At 41.4% G+C, this 18520-nt stretch overlaps 2 protein-coding genes across 2 annotated transcripts in view; one reads left to right on the top strand and one right to left on the bottom strand.

Moving 5' to 3' along the window:
* Stlk (Ste20-like kinase) overlaps positions 1-16547 on the bottom strand; it is a gene marked incomplete in the record, with an annotated part of 179338 nt that extends 162791 nt beyond the window's left edge. Inside the window, 1 exon segment of the mRNA XM_053800467.2 lies at positions 16111-16547.
* Positions 749-2164, top strand: LOC138853877 (zinc finger MYM-type protein 1-like). The gene is given in 3 exon segments (XM_070093401.1): positions 749-1632; positions 1634-1770; positions 1773-2164. Coding segments are annotated over 3 exon segments (1293 nt in total). The 3' UTR covers positions 2045-2164.
* Positions 16548-18520: the final 1973 nt, after the last annotated feature.

Raw genomic sequence — 18520 nt, 5'->3', positions numbered from 1 at the left:
CCACTGTATTTGACTCACTCCACTATACTACTACTACTACCTCTACAACTACCTCTCTTCCTCCTTTCCAACTACCTCTCTTGTCTGTTGGCCTATATATACTGCTTCCTCCTCTGCTTTTTGTTAGTGTGACTTTGTAAATGGTCTAAGTCGGACAGAAACGTCGTCATAAGCTCCTCTCTCTTGTGTGCGGGTTATTTGTGTATTGCTCCAGTCACGGTATTGTGCCTTTTTGTTATTTATTGATATCCATTTTAACCATGCATTGTTGTTACCAATCCTTGTGGAGTAAAGCCTATAGGGCCAGGAGGCTCACCAAATAATATGGTACACATTAGTATTACATCCATAATGACCATTATGATTATTTTTTCCAATTCATTGGAAAGTAGGCTTAATTTTTTCTGCTTTGCTCTCATTCTGGTTAGAGTCTGAGTTAAATATCCATATTAGGTTCTATTGAAAAAATTAATGCAACCATGAAACGAGAGTTTTATCTGAACTTAACCCACTTATTTCGTTTCCTAACTTCATTTCATCCTCAGTAGGATAAAAGAATTGGCACCATTTATTTCTTTTTCACCATTAAAAATTACCGAATGTTCAGTAGAACCAAACCGGTGAACCTGGCATTCTTTTTTCAGATCACTGATATAATATCATGCCTCATAGAGTGCATAAATCAAAGAGGCCTCTTAGATGTCAACAAAGGAAGGCAAAAAATGAAAAAGCTCAGCTAATGTGAAAAATGGCTGAGTCAATGGTTCAATATCTCAAGAAGCCCGACAATGGCCTGAGTTCATCCAATAATTTTAGTCATGATCTTACTGATAACACTGATGTTGATTCTGACTCCAACAATGGTATTATAAGTGAGAGGAATGAAGGGAATGAGAGTCTGCAAGAGTTAGCATCAATATGTGACGTTTCTTCTTGGAAAGTTCCAGTTCCAGACCATTCCAGGATTGAAATCATCAAAAGAGGAAGTTATGTTTATCAGAACAAGGATGGCCCTTTTCGTGTTACAAAGAGAAAAAATGCAAAAGGCGATGAGCGTCAGCTTTCTAACGAATGGTTCTACAAACAGATGCAGAATGGTGAGAAAGTTTTGCGACCATGGATGGTATACTCGCCTGTCAGTGGGAAATTATACTGTTACTGCTGTAGATTGTTTACCTCTAGTGTTACAAGTATAACATCAAAGTTTATGACTGGGTTTCAAATATGGTGGAAGCTGAACCCAAAAGTACACAATCATGAAACTTCTGATGAACACCTACGTTGCCTCGAGAATTGGAAAACCATGGCAACTGGTTTAAAGGTGAACAAAACCATAGATGCAGAAATAATTGTTTCAATGGAAATCCAGAAGAAAAGGTGGAAGGAAATATTGTACAGATTGCTCAACATTACACTGTTTCTGGCTAAACAGAACTTAGCATTTCACGGCCACAGGGAGGACAAATTCTCATCAAATAGAGAAAACTTTCTTGAGATGGTTGAATTAATAGCTAAGTATGATCCTGTGCTAAAAGAGCACCTAATGAGACTGAAGTGCAGCTCAAGTGAACACGGGTCATCAGTTTCGTATCTCTCGCCATCAACTCAAAATGAGTTTTTAAGTGTTCTGGCTTACTGATATCAAGAGAGCTGTATACCACAGCATTATGTTTGACAGCACACCAGATGTGACACACACTGACCAAATGTCAGAAGTTATTAGGTACATGCAAATGGAGGATGGAAGAGTTCAAGTGAAGGAAGTTTTTCTTGGTTTTTTCCTTTGAAGAGCAAAAAAGCTGCTGATATCAGTTCTGATATCCTGAAAAAGCTGGAAAGTGATGGACTGGACTTCATGCTGTGCCATGCTCAGGGATACGACAATGCTGCCACCATGACTGGGGTCCATGGAGGTGTACAAGCCATTCTTAAAGAAAAGAACAAGAAGGCAATTTTCAGTGGTTGTGTGGACCATTCATTGAACTTGTGGTCAGCATTCTTTTGCCGAGAATTCATCATGTGTAAAATTTTTTGGCAGTCTTGAGTCAGCGTATACATTCTTTGCCTCCTCCACCCATCGATGGGATGTATTAATGAACCATACTGCAATCTCTTTGAAAAGATTATCAACAACAAGATGGAGTTCTCATTACAATGCAGTGAAACCAGTAGCAGAATTTTTTGAGAAATCTGTGGCAGCAATTGAAGCTCTTTGCGATCCACAGGAAAATTTGGATTTCACATTTCTGTGTTATCTGTACTTCTGGTGTGACATACTTCGGGAGGTATAGCTTGCACAGCAGTACTTGCAGACTAAGGATTTAACTCTTGACAAAGTGGTGGTGAAGCTAGAGGCACTGTGATTATTTTTGAATGAAGGGCGAGATCGCATAGTGGAAAATTCAATACAACAGGCACTCTTGAAATATGAGAAGTATGGATTTCCAACAGTGAGAAAAATCAGGTTAAAGAAAAGGATGGCAGGGGAGCAGGCAAGGGAGTCCGAACTCACTCAACAGGAAGAAAACAAGAGGGCGATGTTGGAGTGCATTGATCATTTTCATAATGAACTCGAGATACGATCAAAAGCAATCAAGGATGTGGCAGCCATGTTTGTGGTCGTTCAAACAAAGAATCTTGTACAAGCTACTGAAGAAGAATTGCAGGTGATGGCTTCAAGACTCTCAGTTTTCTATAATGAAATATGCAAGAATGTGCTCATGCTTGAAATACCAAGACTAAGGAGGCACCTGCAAGCTGCTGCTGTTGATCTTGAAAAAATTAAGCACTGGACTGCACTGGATGTGCTAACATTCATAGTTGAATGGGATTTCATTGAATCTCTTCCAACTCTGACACTCTGCCTGAGGTTGTTCCTTACTATATGTGTTTCTGTGGCTTCTTGTGAAAGGAGTTTCTCCAAGTTGAAGCTGATTAAAAACTATTTACGGTCCACAATGAGTCGATCCAGAATCTCTGACATAGCAATGTTATCCATAGAAAATGGGTCAGTTGACAGCATTGATTTTGATGAGGTGATAGATGATTTTGCAGGATTGAAGGCAAGGAAATGTATGATCTGATTCACTGAGATGCTACCTGTACTCAAGGTCAGATCAAAACTAGTGTTTCTCTGATATTGCAATGTTTTTCTTTATTTTTCAAGTTTTTTCCTTTTGGCATTGTTGAAGAATAATAAATGTAGGATGTGTTAGCTGTACTCAAAGTGATATTTGAGCTTATGTTTCCTCAATACTATTACTACGATTACTTATTTTATCATTAATAAAGTTGAGAAGTATTCTCCTGTTCAGTTTATGGCCCTTAAACGTTCTCATTGTTAAACATTTGTCACTGGTTATGCAGTAGTGACGTAACTGACTTTACTCCCCCCATCCCCCCACCCTTGGATTTCATGGGGGTGACACCAAAGATGCCGCCCCGGGTGACACCAACCCTAGCAACGCCTCTGCGTAAGCCGAGGTTCCACTATACTATACAGTGGACCCCCGGTTAACGATATTTTTTCACTCCAGAAGTATGTTCAGGTGCCAGTACTGTCCGAATTTGTTCCCATAAGAAATATTGTGAAGTAGATTAGTCCATTTCAGACCCCCAAACATACACGTACAAACGCACTTACATAAATACACTTACATAATTGGTCGCATTCGGAGGTAATCGTTATGCGGGGGTCCACTGTAGTATGACTTATCTATACAGTAAATATAACTCAAATAATTACCACCATATTACATACAGCAGCACAAAATTTATACAATAGCTCGGAAGGCACATAGATGTTGCAGGCAAACTGATAAATTATGTGGTTCCATTAGCATCCTTCCTCTGGATAGGAGCCATAACACACACTACAGTGGACCCTCGACTTACGTTATTACAGTGGAACCTCAAAAATGGAACATATCACATATCGAACGTTTTGAAAATAAGACCATTTTTTCGGACAAACTATGTCCCTATTATCGAACGCGCCCCTATTTTTGGACCGCCGGGTACGGGACCTGTCCGCTGGCCCGCTCTGTCCACGTCCCCGCGCAGGCGCCATGAGCAGTAGATCTAGCTTTGTTTATGCTTGAGTGAACACTAACCTGCAATCTCATTCACACATTTTACGATTATTTAATTGTGTTTAGTGCTTGTGGGGCTGTGAAATAAGCTGCCATGGGCCCAAAGAAACTTGCTAGTGGTACTCCTGTGGTAAAGAAAGTGAGAAACACCATAGATGTGAAGAAGGAAATAATACAGAAGTATGAGATTGGAGTGAGACTTGTTGAGCTTGCCAGGATGTACAGAGGACTGTGGACAGTTATTTTGTGAGACAGAAACAGACTGTGGAGTTTTGTGTGACAAACAGACGATTGTGGACAGTTATTTTGTGAGACAGAAACAGACGACTGTGGAGTTATTTTGTGAGACAAACAGACGATTGTGGACAGTTATTTTGTGAGACAGAAACAGACGACTGTGGAGTTATTTTGTGAGACAGAAACAGACAACTGTGGAGTTACAGTGGACCCCCGGTTAACGATTTTAATCCATGCAAGAGGGCTCATCGTTATGCGAAATAATCGTTATGCGAATTAATTTTCCCCATAAGAAATAATGGAAATAAAATTAATCCGTGCAAGACGCCCAAAAGTATGAAAAAAAATTTTTTTTACCACATGAAATGTTAATTTTAATACACACAAACTGAAAAAGGCATGCACAATTACATGACACTTACTTTTATTGAAGATCTGGTGATGATTGATGGGATGGGAGGAGGGGAGAGCATTATCTTCTTACTGTTTAGAAGGGGAATCCCCTTCCATTAGGACTTGAGGTAGCAAGTCCTTTTCTGGGGTTACTTCCCTTCTTCTTTTAATGCCACTAGGACCAGCTTCAGAGTCACTGGACCTCTGTCGCACAACAAATCTGTCCATAGAGCTCTGTACCTCCCGTTTCTTCAAGACTTTCCTAAAATGGGCCATAACATTGTCATTGAAATAGTCACAAGCACGGCTTGCAACAGCTGTGTCAGGGTGATTTTCATCTATAAAGGTTTGCAGTTCAAACCACTCTGCACACATTTCCTTAATCTTTGAAGTAGGCACAATGGATTCCACAACTGGCATAGGCTTCTCAGGGTTAGCCCCAAACCCTTCAAAATCTTTCTTAATTTCCATACTAATTCTCACCCTTTTTACCACAGGGTTGGCACTAGAAGCTTTCTTGGGGCCCATGGTCACTTATTTTCCAGAAACACCACCGAAAACACTGTAATAATACGAAATATTCCGAGTGTATGCTTGGATGTTACCGCGGAGGCTGGCTGGTAAACAATGGGACGGCCGGCACATGTGAGGGCACATTGGACGCGTCTCGGACGAAAATCGGTATGCGGGTTTTTAATCGGTATGCGGGGCAAAAATTTTGCGATAAAAGTAATCGTTATGCGGAAAAATCGCTATGCGATGCCATCGTTATGCGGGGGTCCACTGTATTTTGTGAGACAAACAGACGATTGTGGACATTTATTTTGCAAGACAGAAACAGACGACTGTGGATAGTTATTTTGTGAGACAAAAACAGAGGACTGTAGACAGTTATTTTGTGAGACTGGGGTCCAATGACTCTCAAGCTGGTCCTAGTGGCATTAAAATACAGAGAAGGGAAGCAACCCCAATGAGGGCTTTGATACCGGAAGTCCTCATGGAGGGGGATTCTCCTTCCAAACAATAACCCCAACTCCCTCTCTCCTCCTCCCTATCTTCCAGATGCCATCACCAATCTTCAATAAAGGTAAGTAAAAATGTTATTTTATATTACTATACATAACTAAAGACTATAGCATTTGTTGTGTGTATGTAAAACTGTAATTACTCTCTATAAAATGTATTTTTTTTGTGAATATTTTTGGGTTTCTGGAACGGATTAATTGTATTTCCATTATTTCTTATGGAAAACATTGCTTCGAATTTCAGACTTTTCGAATTTAGAACTAGCTCCTGCAATGGATTTTAAGTTCGATTTTTGAGGTTCCACTGTAATTCGTTCCAGAGAGCTCATCGTTAGACAAAATTATCTTAAGTTAAATTAATTTTCCCCATAAGAAATAATGGAAATCCAATTAATCCGTTCCAGACACCCAAAAGTATGAAAAAAAAAATTTATACCATATGAAATGTACATTTTCATACACACAAAAAGAAGGATACATGCACAATATACGTACTGTACTAATTGAAGAATATATGACACTTACCTTTATTGAAGATGTAGTGATGAGTGATGGGATGGGAGGAGGGGAGATGGAGGTTTATTACTTTTTGCAAGGGGAATCCCTTTCCATAAGGACTTTAGGTAGCAAGTCCTTTTCCGGGGTTACTTCCCTTCTTCTTTTAACCCTTTCAGGGTCTGTGCCGTAGATCTACGGCTTTACGTTCATGGTCCAAACCGTAGATCTACGCCATGTGCTCAGCTCACTCTGATAAGCTGTGAGTGGTAAATTTGGGCCTAGATATGAGAGAATACATCAATGTTGTATGTTTGCACCACATAAAACAAATCCTGCAGCACACAGTGTATAATGAGAGAAAAAAAACTGAGACCGTGATTTTTTATTAAAACAGCGACTTTGCAGTGTTTTTTCGTATGTTTTTTATAGTTGTATTTGCAATTTCTTGGTCTCATTTCATAGAATGGAAGATATATTACAGAAATAGAGATGATATTGATTGGTTTTAGCACTGGAAATGGCTTGAAACTGAGCTCAAAGCATCGGAAATGTTAAATTTTGGCCGATGTTCAAGAGTAAACAAACGACCTCACACATCTAATACGCACCAGCTGGTATGTCTAATATACATTCACAAATGTGGTGATGATATTTGTACAATTATTACAACATTGCATAACAGTAAATCTTCTATTTTTTGGTTTGAATAAAAATTCATTATGTGAATAAAAATAAAAATGGAATTCATTTGTAAAGCCTCAAAACATAACTAATGAACAGAGGAAATGTTAGTTTAGTGCCAGGAATACCTACATTGTTTATTCTGGACCCTATTTTGAAATTGGAATATTTTGAACTTTGTGTTAAATTGGCCAAATTACCAATTTCCGATCACTTTATTTTGTAGTTGAAACAGCTGACTTGGCAATTTCTTGTGTTTAATCGATAGAATAGAAGTAATACTAGTGAAATAGCTAAGAATTTGGTCGACAGGAATAATGTAATTGGCTTAAAATGGGAGTCAAAGTCGGCAAAATCGCCGATTTGTAAATATCGCTGACACATCAAAATTCACGAGAGCATAATTTCGTCAATTTTTCATCAAATTTCATACTTTTTGTTTTATTACCTTCAGAAAAAGATTCTCTACCATTTCATAGGAAAAAATAACAAATTTTTTTTTTTTAAATTCTTGGACCCTGGTGTACACTTTGAAATTTGGCCTCTGGACCCTGAAAGGGTTAATGCTACTGGGAACAACTTGAGAGTCACTGGACCTCTGTCACACCAAAAATCTGTCCATAGAGCTCTGTACCTCGCATTCCTTTAAGATTTTCCTAAAGTGGTTCACAACGCTGTCATCGTAAATGTCACCAGTACGGCTTGCAATGGCTGTCACAGTGATTTTCCTCCATAAAGGTTTGCACCTTTGACCACACTGTACACATTTCCTTAATCATTGAAGAAGGCAACTTCCTCAATTTCTCTCTCCCCTCCTCTGAAGCATTTTCCTCAGTTGTGGCCTCTTGCTGTTGCAGATGCTCTTGCAACTCATTACTGGTTAGTTCTTCATCATCGACTTCCACCAACTTTTCCACAACCTCCCCACTAACCTCCAACTCCAAGGATTGAACCCCAATACCTTTGAATACCTTTGAAGAGTTTCGAGAGTTTATCTACTCCCTGAGCCCGGCCATGGGTCAGGCCCTCCAATGCCACAACAGATTCCACAACTGGCATAGGCTCCTCAGAGTTAGCCCCAAACCCTTCAAAATCCCTCTCTTCTACAAATTTTGGCCACAATTTCCTCCAAGCAGAGTTCAAGGTCCTGTTAGTCACTCCCTCCCAAGCCTTACCTATAAGGTTTATGCAATTGAGGATACTAAAGTGATCTTTCCAAAACTCTCTTAGGGTCAATCGAGTGTCTGAGGTCATTTCAAAGCACTTTTGAAACATTGCTTTGGTGTACAGTTTTTAGAAATTTGATATGACCTGCTGGTCCATGGGCTGGAGGAGAGGAGTGGTATTAGGAGGCAAAAACTTTGCTTTAACAAAACTCAACTCCCCCGAAATTCGCTCTGGCAAGTCTGAAGGATGAGCAGGAGCATTGTCTAATACCAGGAGGCACTTAAGGTCCAATTTATTTTCCAGGAAGTAATTTTTCACAGTGGGGCCAAACACATGGTAAAACCAGTCATAGAAAATGTCCCTAGTGACCCATGCCTTACTGTTTGCCCTCCACATCACATACAAATTAGCCTTGATGACATTGCTTTTCTTGAACACTCTGGGAGCTTCAGAGTGATACACGAGTAGAGGCTTCACTCTGCAATCCCCAGTACCATTACTACACATCATTACAGTAACCCTGTCCTTCATAGGCTTGTGTCCTGGGAGTGCTTTTTCCTCCTGTGTAATGTAGGTCCTGTTTGGCATTTTCTTCCAAAATAGGCTTGTTTCATCACAATTAAACACTTGTTGGAGCTGCAATCCTTCAGCCTCTATGTATCCTTGGAATTCCTGCACATATGTTTCAGCTGCTTTTTGGTCCGAACTGGCAGTCTCACCATGCCTTATCACACTGTGTATGCCACTACGATTCTTAAATCTCTCAAACCAACTTTTGCTGGCCTTAAATTCACTCACATCACCACTAGTTGCAGAATTTTTTTAATTAAATTGTCATGCAACTGCCTTGCCTTTTCACATATGATCGCTTGAGAGATGCCATCTTCTGATATTTGTTTTTCATTTATCCACACCAATAACAGTCTCTCAACAGCTTCGAGTACTTGCAATCTGTGTTTCGAAAAGATACTTGCACCTTTTGCAACAACAGCTTCCTTGATTGCCTTTTTGTTGGCCAAGATAGTAGCGATGGTTGATTGGAGTTTGTTGTACAACTTGGCCAGCTCGAAGACATGTACTCCACTCTCATATTTTGTGATTATCTCTTTCTTCATTTTGATTGTAATTTTCACCCTTTTTACCACAGGGTTGACACTAGAGGCTTTCTTTGGGCCCTTGGTGGCTTATTTAGCAGTTACAAGCACTAAAATCACTGGTATAATACAAAATGTACCGCATGTATGTGTGGGAACGACCTCACTGACTTGTAAACATTGGCACACTAACTGAAGGCAGGGCAGCTAAGGGGCACTCAGGCCAGAGGGTCGTGTGGACCCATTCGGGATGAATGATGTAAGTTGAGTTTTTGTTCATACGTCGGGGAAAATTTTTTATGCTGAAATGCTTCGTAAGTCGATTTTATCGTTAGATGAGGCCTTCATAAGTCGGGGGTTCATTGTATTTGACTTATATGACCGTTGCATTATCAGATGTAAACTTTCCATAATTTACCATGAATCATACAGTTATGCCTACTACAGTATAATGCTGACTGGAAACTCCTAAAAAACTTCCTGAATAAAGTATATTTTAGCACAGGTTTTTACTAGTAAGCGAAAATAGTTAACAGGCATAAGCAGACTCGTCCATAAATCAAACTTGGGTTGTGATGATCATGAACTTAACATTATATGACTAAGCTACAGGACACCCAAACAAGATGTATTTAAACATTTTTTTTTTAAATTTTTTTGAGAATAAAAAAGGTACAATACCATGACATAAATATGCAATAACCTGTACATAAGAGAATGAAACTTATGATGACATTTCGGTCCAACCTGGACTGTGTAACTAGTTAATGGCTCAAGTCGGGCAAAAACATCATCATAAATTTCATTCTCCTATGTGCAGGTTAACTATGTAATATTTTTGAGGTAAAGTACACAAAATTTGGTAACAGTTACTGATAACTACTCAATGAAACTATGTCAGTATTTTACACTTTTGAACACAAACTTATGTACATTATGAAATATACTGTATAATCAATTCTTGTGCAAATTTGGGAGATACAAGAGAAAAATTAATATTTATTAATGTCATGCAGTCTTGCATCTAGTCAAGTGTAAGCAGACAAGGGTGGCAGTTTCAGGTTAAGTTATGTAACCTAACCAAATGTAACTAACCTAACCTTAACTTTACAATGCTTAATGCATCCTAAACTTACGTAATGTATCCAAACCTTATGTAATGCATCCTAACCTTATGTAATGTATCCTAACCTGACGTGATGTATCCTAACCTGACGTGATGTATCCTAACCTGACGTGATGTATCCTAACCTGACGTGATGTATCCTAACCTGACGTGATGTATCCTAACCTGACGTGATGTATCCTAACCTCACATAATGTATCCTAACCTATCCAATCCTAATCCAACCTAAGTAATTTTCATTAACACAGTGGACCCCCTACGTACGATGTCCCCAACCTACATTAAAACTGACCTACGATGCTTTTCAGCGTAAAAATTTGACCCCGACGTACGTTGAAAAACTCGACCTACAGCATTCGTCTGGTACGCGTCCATATGTCTGTCCACCTGAGCGTGCCTCAGTTGGCCTGCCTTCAGTTAGTGTGCCAATGTTTACAAGCCAGAGCGGTCGCTCCCAAGCATACATTCGGAATATTTTGCATTATTCCAGTGTTTTTAGTGCTTCTAACTGCTAAATAACCCACCATGAGCACAAAGAAAGCTTTCAGTGCCAACCCTGTGGTAAAAAGGGTGAGAAATATTATCGAAATACTATCGTACCACAGTCACCTGCTGCTGCTGCTGCTGCTGCTGTAGCAGCATCAGCTGCTGCTGCTGTAGCACCGTCAGCTGCTGCTGCTGCTGTAGCACCGTCAGCTGCTGCTGCTGCTGTAGCACCGTCAGCTGCTGCTGCTGCTGTAGCACCGTCAGCTGCTGCTGCTGCTGTAGCACCGTCAGCTGCTGCTGCTGCTGTAGCACCGTCAGCTGCTGCTGCTGCTGTAGCACCGTCAGCTGCTGCTGCTGCTGTAGCACCGTCAGCTGCTGCTGCTGCTGTAGCACCATCAGCAGCTGCTGTAGCACCATCAGCTGCTGCTGCTGCTGCTGTTGTAGCACCATCAGCTGTTGCTGCTACACCGTCAGCTGCTGCTGCTGTAGCACCGTCAGCTGCTGCTGCTGTAGCACCGTCAGCTGCTGCTGCTGTAGCACCGTCAGCTGCTGCTGCTGTAGCACCGTCAGCTGCTGCTGCTGTAGCACCGTCAGCTGCTGCTGCTGCTGTTGTAGCACCATCAGCTGTTGCTGCTGCTGCTGCTGCTGCTGTAGCACCTTCAGCTGCTGCTGCTGCTACACCGTCAGCTGCTGCAGCACCGTCAGCTGCTGCTGCTGTAGCACCGTCAGCTGCTGCTGCTGTAGCACCGTCAGCTGCTGCTGCTGTAGCACCGTCAGCTGCTGCTGCTGTAGCACCGTCAGCTGCTGCTGCTGTAGCACCGTCAGCTGCTGCTGCTGTAGCACCGTCAGCTGCTGCTGCTGTAGCACCATCAGCTGCTGCTGCTGTAGCACCATCAGCTGCTGCTGCTGTAGCACCGTCAGCTGCTGCTGCTGTAGCACCGTTGTTGGTGTGGCTTATCGAGAATACCGAGAAACAATTAACCCCAGAGGGATAGCCACCCAGGATAATCCCAAAAAGTCAGTGTGACATCGAGGACTAACTTATTTCCATTGGGGTCCTTAACCCTTTGAGGGTTTCGGACGTACTAGTACGGCTTACGACCCAGGGTTTTTGACGTACTAGTACGCCTAAATTCTAGCGCCCTCAAATCTAGTGGGAGAAAGCTGGTAGGCCTTCATATGAAAGAATGGGTCTATGTGGTCAGTGTGCACAGTCTAAAAAAAATCCTGCAGCACACAGTGCATAATGAGAAAAAAAAAACTTTGACCATTTTTTTGGAATAAAACAGCGACTTTGCACTGTATTTTCGTATGGTATTTATTGTTGTATTCTAGTTTTCTTGGTCTCATTTTATAGAACTGAAGACATATTACAGAAATTGAGGTGATTTTGACTGGTTTTACAATGAAAGGTACCTTGAAATTGAGCTCAAAGTAGCAGAAATGTTCGATTTTTACCAAATTTCAAAAGTAAACAAATCGTGCCAAGCGTGCAATACACGTCAACTGGTGAGTCTAATATTCTTTCACAAGTGCACCAATAATATTTATACCATTTTTTACACTAATGCAGTAGTCTGCATAACAGTAAATCTTATATTTTTTTGTGAGAATAAAAATTCAAAGTGGAAAGCAAAAGAATATAAGAGGGGCCTTGAGACGTGACTAATGACCAGAGGAAATGTCATTTTAGTGCCAGGAATGTCTTTCTTGTTTATTCTGGACCCTATTCGGAAATTGGCATCTTTTGAAATTTGTGTGAAATTGGCAAAATTGCTAATTTCTGACCACTGTACTGGATAGTTGAATTTCATAAATGGGTGGTTTCTTGCACCCATTCGATAGAAAAAAATGGAGTTCTAGCGAAATATTCATGTTTTTTGTCGACTAGTACAGTGGAATTGGCCGAAAATGGGCCTCAAAGTGGGCAAAATCGCCGATGCGTAAACATCGCCGAGACCGCTAACTTTGCGAGAGCATAATTCCGTAAGTTTTCCATCAAATTTCAAACTTCTGGTGTCCTTATGATCGGGAAAAGATTCTCTATCTTTTCATAAGTGAAAATAATTTTTTTTTTTAAATTTGGCCGACCCTGAGAACGAGTTTCGGAGAGGGCCTGTCGACCCTCAAAGGGTTAATCTTGTCTCCCAGGATGCGACCCACACCAATCGACTGACACCCAGGTGAACAGGAAAAAATGCCTGGAACTAGTGCTCATATTGGTGAATTTAAAGCCAGCAAAGGTTGGTTTGAAAGATTTAAGAATCATAGTGGCATACACAGTGTGATAAGGCCTGTTCTGGAAGAAAATGCCAAACAGGACCTACATTACTCAGGAGGAAAAGGCACTCCCAGAACACAGTTTCTCATCAGTCATTGCTGCATCTTCAATAACAGTGTCATTTATTCTTCATTTAGTAGAGTAGAAAATGTATATTTCATGTGGTAAAATATTTTTTTTCATACTTTTGTGTGTCTTGCACGGATTAATTTGATTTCCATTATTTCTTATGGGGAAAATTAATTCAACCTACAATCATTTCGTCTTATGATGGGCTCTCAGGAACGGATTAATATCATAGGTCGGGTAACCACTGTACTGCCCAAAATAAAATTTGCACCAGAATCACTTATTCCATGATGTAAATAGGTTACACGTATACCTGGAGGGTGTTCCAAGGGTCAATGTCCCCATGGCAAGGTCCATGACCAAGCCTCGCAGTAGATCAGGGCCTGATCAACCACTTACTTACTAGTCACTGCTGGCAACACACAAACCAACACATGAACCACAGCCCGCCTGAACTGGTACTGACTTTACCTGCCTGTCCATCTCCCTCTTGAAGACAGCCAGGGGTTTACCTGGAAAGGGTTTCGGGGGTCAACGCCCCCACAGCTCAGTCTGAGATCAGGCCTCATGGTGGATCAGAGTTTGATTAACCAGGCTGTTACTGCTGGCCGCACCGCAAATTGACGTACGAGCCACAGCTCGGTTGGTCAGGTACTGACTTTAGGTGCCTGTCCAGTGCCTTCTTGAAGACAGCCAGGGGTCTATTGGTAATCCCCCTTATGTATGCTGGAAGGCAGCTGAACAGTCTTGGGCCCCAGACACTTATTGTGTTGTCTCTCAGTGTACTCGTGGCACCCCTGCTTTTCATCGGGGGAATGTTACATCTCCTGCCGAGTCTTTTGTTTTCATAGGGAGTGATTTTTGTGTGCAGTTTGGTATCAATCCCTCCAGGACCTTCCAAGTGTATATTATCATGTGTCTCTCTCGCCTGCGTTCCAGGAAATACAGATCAAGGACGTTCAACCGTTCCCAGTAATTTAGGTGCCTTATGGCAGACATCAACCAAATCTTTCAGTGGGCTGCAGAAAACAATATGAAGTTCAACGATGAGAAATTTCAATTACTCAGATATGGTAAACATGAGGAAATTAAATCTTCATCAGAGTACAAAACAAATTCTGGCCACAAAATAGAGCGAAACACCAACGTCAAAGACCTGGGAGTGATTATGTCGGAGGATCTCACCTTCAAGGACCATAACATTGTATCAATCGCATCTGCTAGAAAAATGACAGGATGGATAATGAGAACCTTCAAAACTAGGGAGGCCAAGCCCATGATGACACTCTTCAGGTCACTTGTTCTATCTAGGCTGGAATATTGCTGCACTCTAACAGCACCTTTCAAGGCAGGTGAAATTGCCGACCTAGAAAATGTACAGAGAACTTTCACGGCGCGCATAACGGAGATAAAACACCTCAATTACTGGGAGCGCTTGAGGTTTCTAAACCTGTATTCCCTGGAACGCAGGAGGGAGAGATACATGATTATATACACCTGGAAAATCCTAGAGGGACTAGTACCGAACTTGCACACGAAAATCACTCACTACGAAAGCAAAAGACTTGGCAGACGATGCACCATCCCCCCAATGAAAAGCAGGGGTGTCACTAGCACGTTAAGAGACCATACAATAAGTGTCAGGGGCCCGAGACTGTTCAACTGCCTCCCAGCACACATAAGGGGGATTACCAACAGACCCCTGGCAGTCTTCAAGCTGGCACTGGACAAGCACCTAAAGTCAGTTCCTGATCAGCCGGGCTGTGGCTCGTACGTTGGTTTGCGTGCAGCCAGCAGCAACAGCCTGGTTGATCAGGCGCTGATCCACCAGGAGGCCTGGTCACAGACCGGGCCGCGGGGGCGTTGACCCCCGAAACTCTCTCCAGGTAAACTCCAGTATGGTACTTATGTGTGCCGTGAAAGTTCTCTGTACGCTCTCCAGGTCTGCAATGTCTCTAGCCTTGAAGAGGGTTATTAGTTTACAGCAGTATTCCAGCCTAGAGAGAACAAGCAATTTGAAGAGGATCATCATGGGCTTGGCATCCCTAGTTTTGAAGGTTTTATTGAAGGGTCTATTGGTAATATCCCTTATGTATGCCGGGAGGCAGTTGAACAATCTCGGGCCCCTGGCACTCTTAGTGTACTTGTGGCTCCCCTACTTTTGATTGGGGGGATGCCATACCACCTACCAAGTCTTTTGCATTTATAGGCAGTGATGTATTTGAAATGTGTAATGTCTGAGTTCTGCCAAGTGGATGCTGGTAACTTCCAAAAATTTGATTTAAAGTCCAATGGACAACCACGAGCTACTAGAGGAACTGAACCTCACGTCATTGCCAGAGTTAAGGGGAGGGGGAGATAAGCAAGTTTATTCAGGTACACACAAATAGTTACACAGATTATCATACATAGCAGCACAAGTGTGGAGAACCTTGGATAACCCAAAAAAGTCAGACAAAGTGACTTATTTCCATTGAGATGTGATCACAATATACATAAAAGACATACAAGTGACAGCAAAATAAAATTTTACTGGGGTTTTAACCCAGGGAGGGTTAGCCACCCAGGCAGTGCATTATCACTCTCTTACTTCCATTGGGTCTTTTAATCTTATCCCCCAGGATGCAACCCACAACAGTCAAATAACATCCATGCTTATCAAGCTTGAGATGAAGAAGCTCATCAAGCTTGATTATGTTATATTCCTCGAGTCATACATATAATGTAGATACACCAGCAAAATGGTAGGCACAAAAAAAAGACACTAATTAATGCAAAATCCATTTCGGTCTTAAGCTGAAAGAGAGGCTTATCAAGCTTAAGCTGGGGTGGCTCACATTCCTTGGATTAAGAGCCTTCAGTAGAGGCAGCCTAGAGCAAGATACTGAACAGTTAACACTTGAAGTGGGCCCAGGAGCTGCAGCTCCGCTCCTGTCAGCAGAGTAAACACTTCTACACACACCTGTTCCACGTAGCAACAAGCAAGAGTGTAGTTGTTAGCAGTAATAACAGATGTAGAGAGGGCAGCTAGGAACAACGTACTCAGCTCGCAGGCGTTGAGTCCCACTCAGTGTTACTGAGGTGAAGGCGGCGGCGGCAGCAGCAGCAGCAGCAGCAGCAGAGGCAGGTGCTGGCCAACACATGTTTTAAAACACTGTACAACAACTTGCTAACACTCCATCACCTCCAACAGTTGCCTCACGTCTCTCACTTCCTCTACCACTGTTGTCACTCTCCTGGTCACTTTAAACGTCGTTTTGTGCCGATGTTCAGGAATGTTGTTGAGTGGTTATTAGTGAGGTGAGTGGGCCAGCTGAAGCGCCCACTTTGATCTTAATGTGAGGTGAGTGGGCCAGCTGAGGCGCCCACTTTGATCTTAGTGAGGTGAGTGGGCCAGCTGAGGCGCCCACTTTGATCTTAATGTGAGGTGAGTGGGCCAGCTGAGCCGCCCACTTTGATCTTAGTGAGGTGAATGGGCCAGCTGAGGCGCCCACTTTGATCTTAATTATAGTTAGTGACCCATCTGAGGCGCCCACTTTGATCTTAATTATGGTTAGTGGCCCATCTGAGGCGCCCACTTTGATCTTAATTATGGTTAGTGGGCCAGCTGAGGCGCCCACTTTGATCTTAGTTGAGTGGGTAGCTGAGGCGCCCACTTTATTTATTTATTTATTTATTAATCTGAGCATGATACAGAAAGTACAAAAGAATACAGTTATTACAGTGCAACATGCCAAAGCACCTTGTATGCAGAACATTATGGGCAGGCTTAAAATTAACTTAAGATTAACTAAGCAATGATATATTCAGTGTTAAAAACATTATTGTAAACAGATAACAATTTAGCACAAATGAGTATTACAAAGACAGGTCATATGGTCATTTACTGTGTTGCTGTACATTCAGTAGAATGGAATATTCTGTTAGGTAATGTAATTAAAAAATAACAAAGTTTGATTGGGTCACAGGTTAGACATTTATAAGATACAATTATGAGAAACATTTATGAGATACAATTTATAAGATAAAATTATTCAGTATTTATTTAGTTGTGGGTGAGTAAGTGATTTTTGAGAAGAGACTTGAATTTATAAACAGTGTTTCTTTTATATTCACAGGTAATGAATTCCAGATTTTAGGGCCTTTTATGTGCATTGAGTTTTTACATAGTGTGAGATGGACACGAGGAACATCAAAGAGTGATCTGTGCCTTGTGTTATGGTCATGTGTTCTGTTGAGGTTGGCAAGGAGATGTTTGAGGGGAGTGTTTATATCAGAATTAAGTGTTCTATGTAGTACGTGCAGTAATAAGTATGGATGTTTTGTATTGTGAGTAGGTTTAGAGTTTTGAATATTGGTGGAGTGTGCTGCCTGTAGTAGGAATTTGTTATCATTCTGACTGCAGCCTTTTGTTGGGTGATTAGTGGTCTGAGATAGTTTATTGTTGTTGAGCCCCATGCACAAATTCCATAGGTGAGATAGGGGTAAATAAGTGAGTGATATAGGGCCAGGAGGGCTGACTGTAGAACATAGTACCGTATCTTTGATAGTTTGCCTACGGTCTTGGAATTTTTTTTGGAAATTTGTTGTATATGTGTTTGATCTTAATTATGGTGAGTGGGCCAGCTGAGTCGCCCACTTTGATCTTAGTTTAGTGGGCCAGCTGAGGCGCCCATTTTGATCTTAATTATGGTGAGTGGGCCAGCTGGGGTGCCCACTTTGATCTTAATTATGGTGAGTGGGCCAGCTGAGGCGCCCACTTTGATGTTAATTATGGTGAGTGGGCCAGCTGAGGCGCCCACTTTGATCTTAATTATGGTGAGTGGGCCAGCTAAGGCGCCCACCATGTACGTCATAAGCTGCCTTCACTCCAAACACCATCAGGCCAGTCAAAAAATTTCTTCCAACACCTCTTCCTTTTTGAGAAATAATAATAATAATAGATTACGAACATTTTGGTTTTAAATTTATGTATTAACATTGTTTTTGGACTCCTCAATGACAAGTTTTTTTTAATGTTTAGAGGAATAAGTCACTTTTTTTGGATTACCCCAAGTAATTTACACTGTGTATGTTAATTATACTTATGTATATGCCCAACCAATTTCGCTTATTGTTACTCTTCTCTTTCATTACCCCACATCCATAACAGTGGTACACAGATAATGTAGTTGTGTGTAATAAAATATTAGGCACAAAAGAAAGCCACTAGTACGCAGTAGATTTCAGTAAAATTAATTATGTTTAATAAATAGTCTTGTATTTTTTTTTTTATTATCACACCGGCCGATTCCCACCAAGGCAGGGTGGCCCGAAAAAGAAAAACTTTCACCATCATTCACTCCATCACTGTCTTGCCAGAAGGGTGCTTT

The sequence above is a fragment of the Cherax quadricarinatus genome, chromosome 3, assembly GCF_038502225.1.
Source record: "Cherax quadricarinatus isolate ZL_2023a chromosome 3, ASM3850222v1, whole genome shotgun sequence".
Classification (NCBI taxonomy): domain Eukaryota; kingdom Metazoa; phylum Arthropoda; class Malacostraca; order Decapoda; family Parastacidae; genus Cherax; species Cherax quadricarinatus.
Note: the sequence above shows the minus strand (reverse complement) of the source record. Positions and strands in the feature narration are given on the sequence as shown.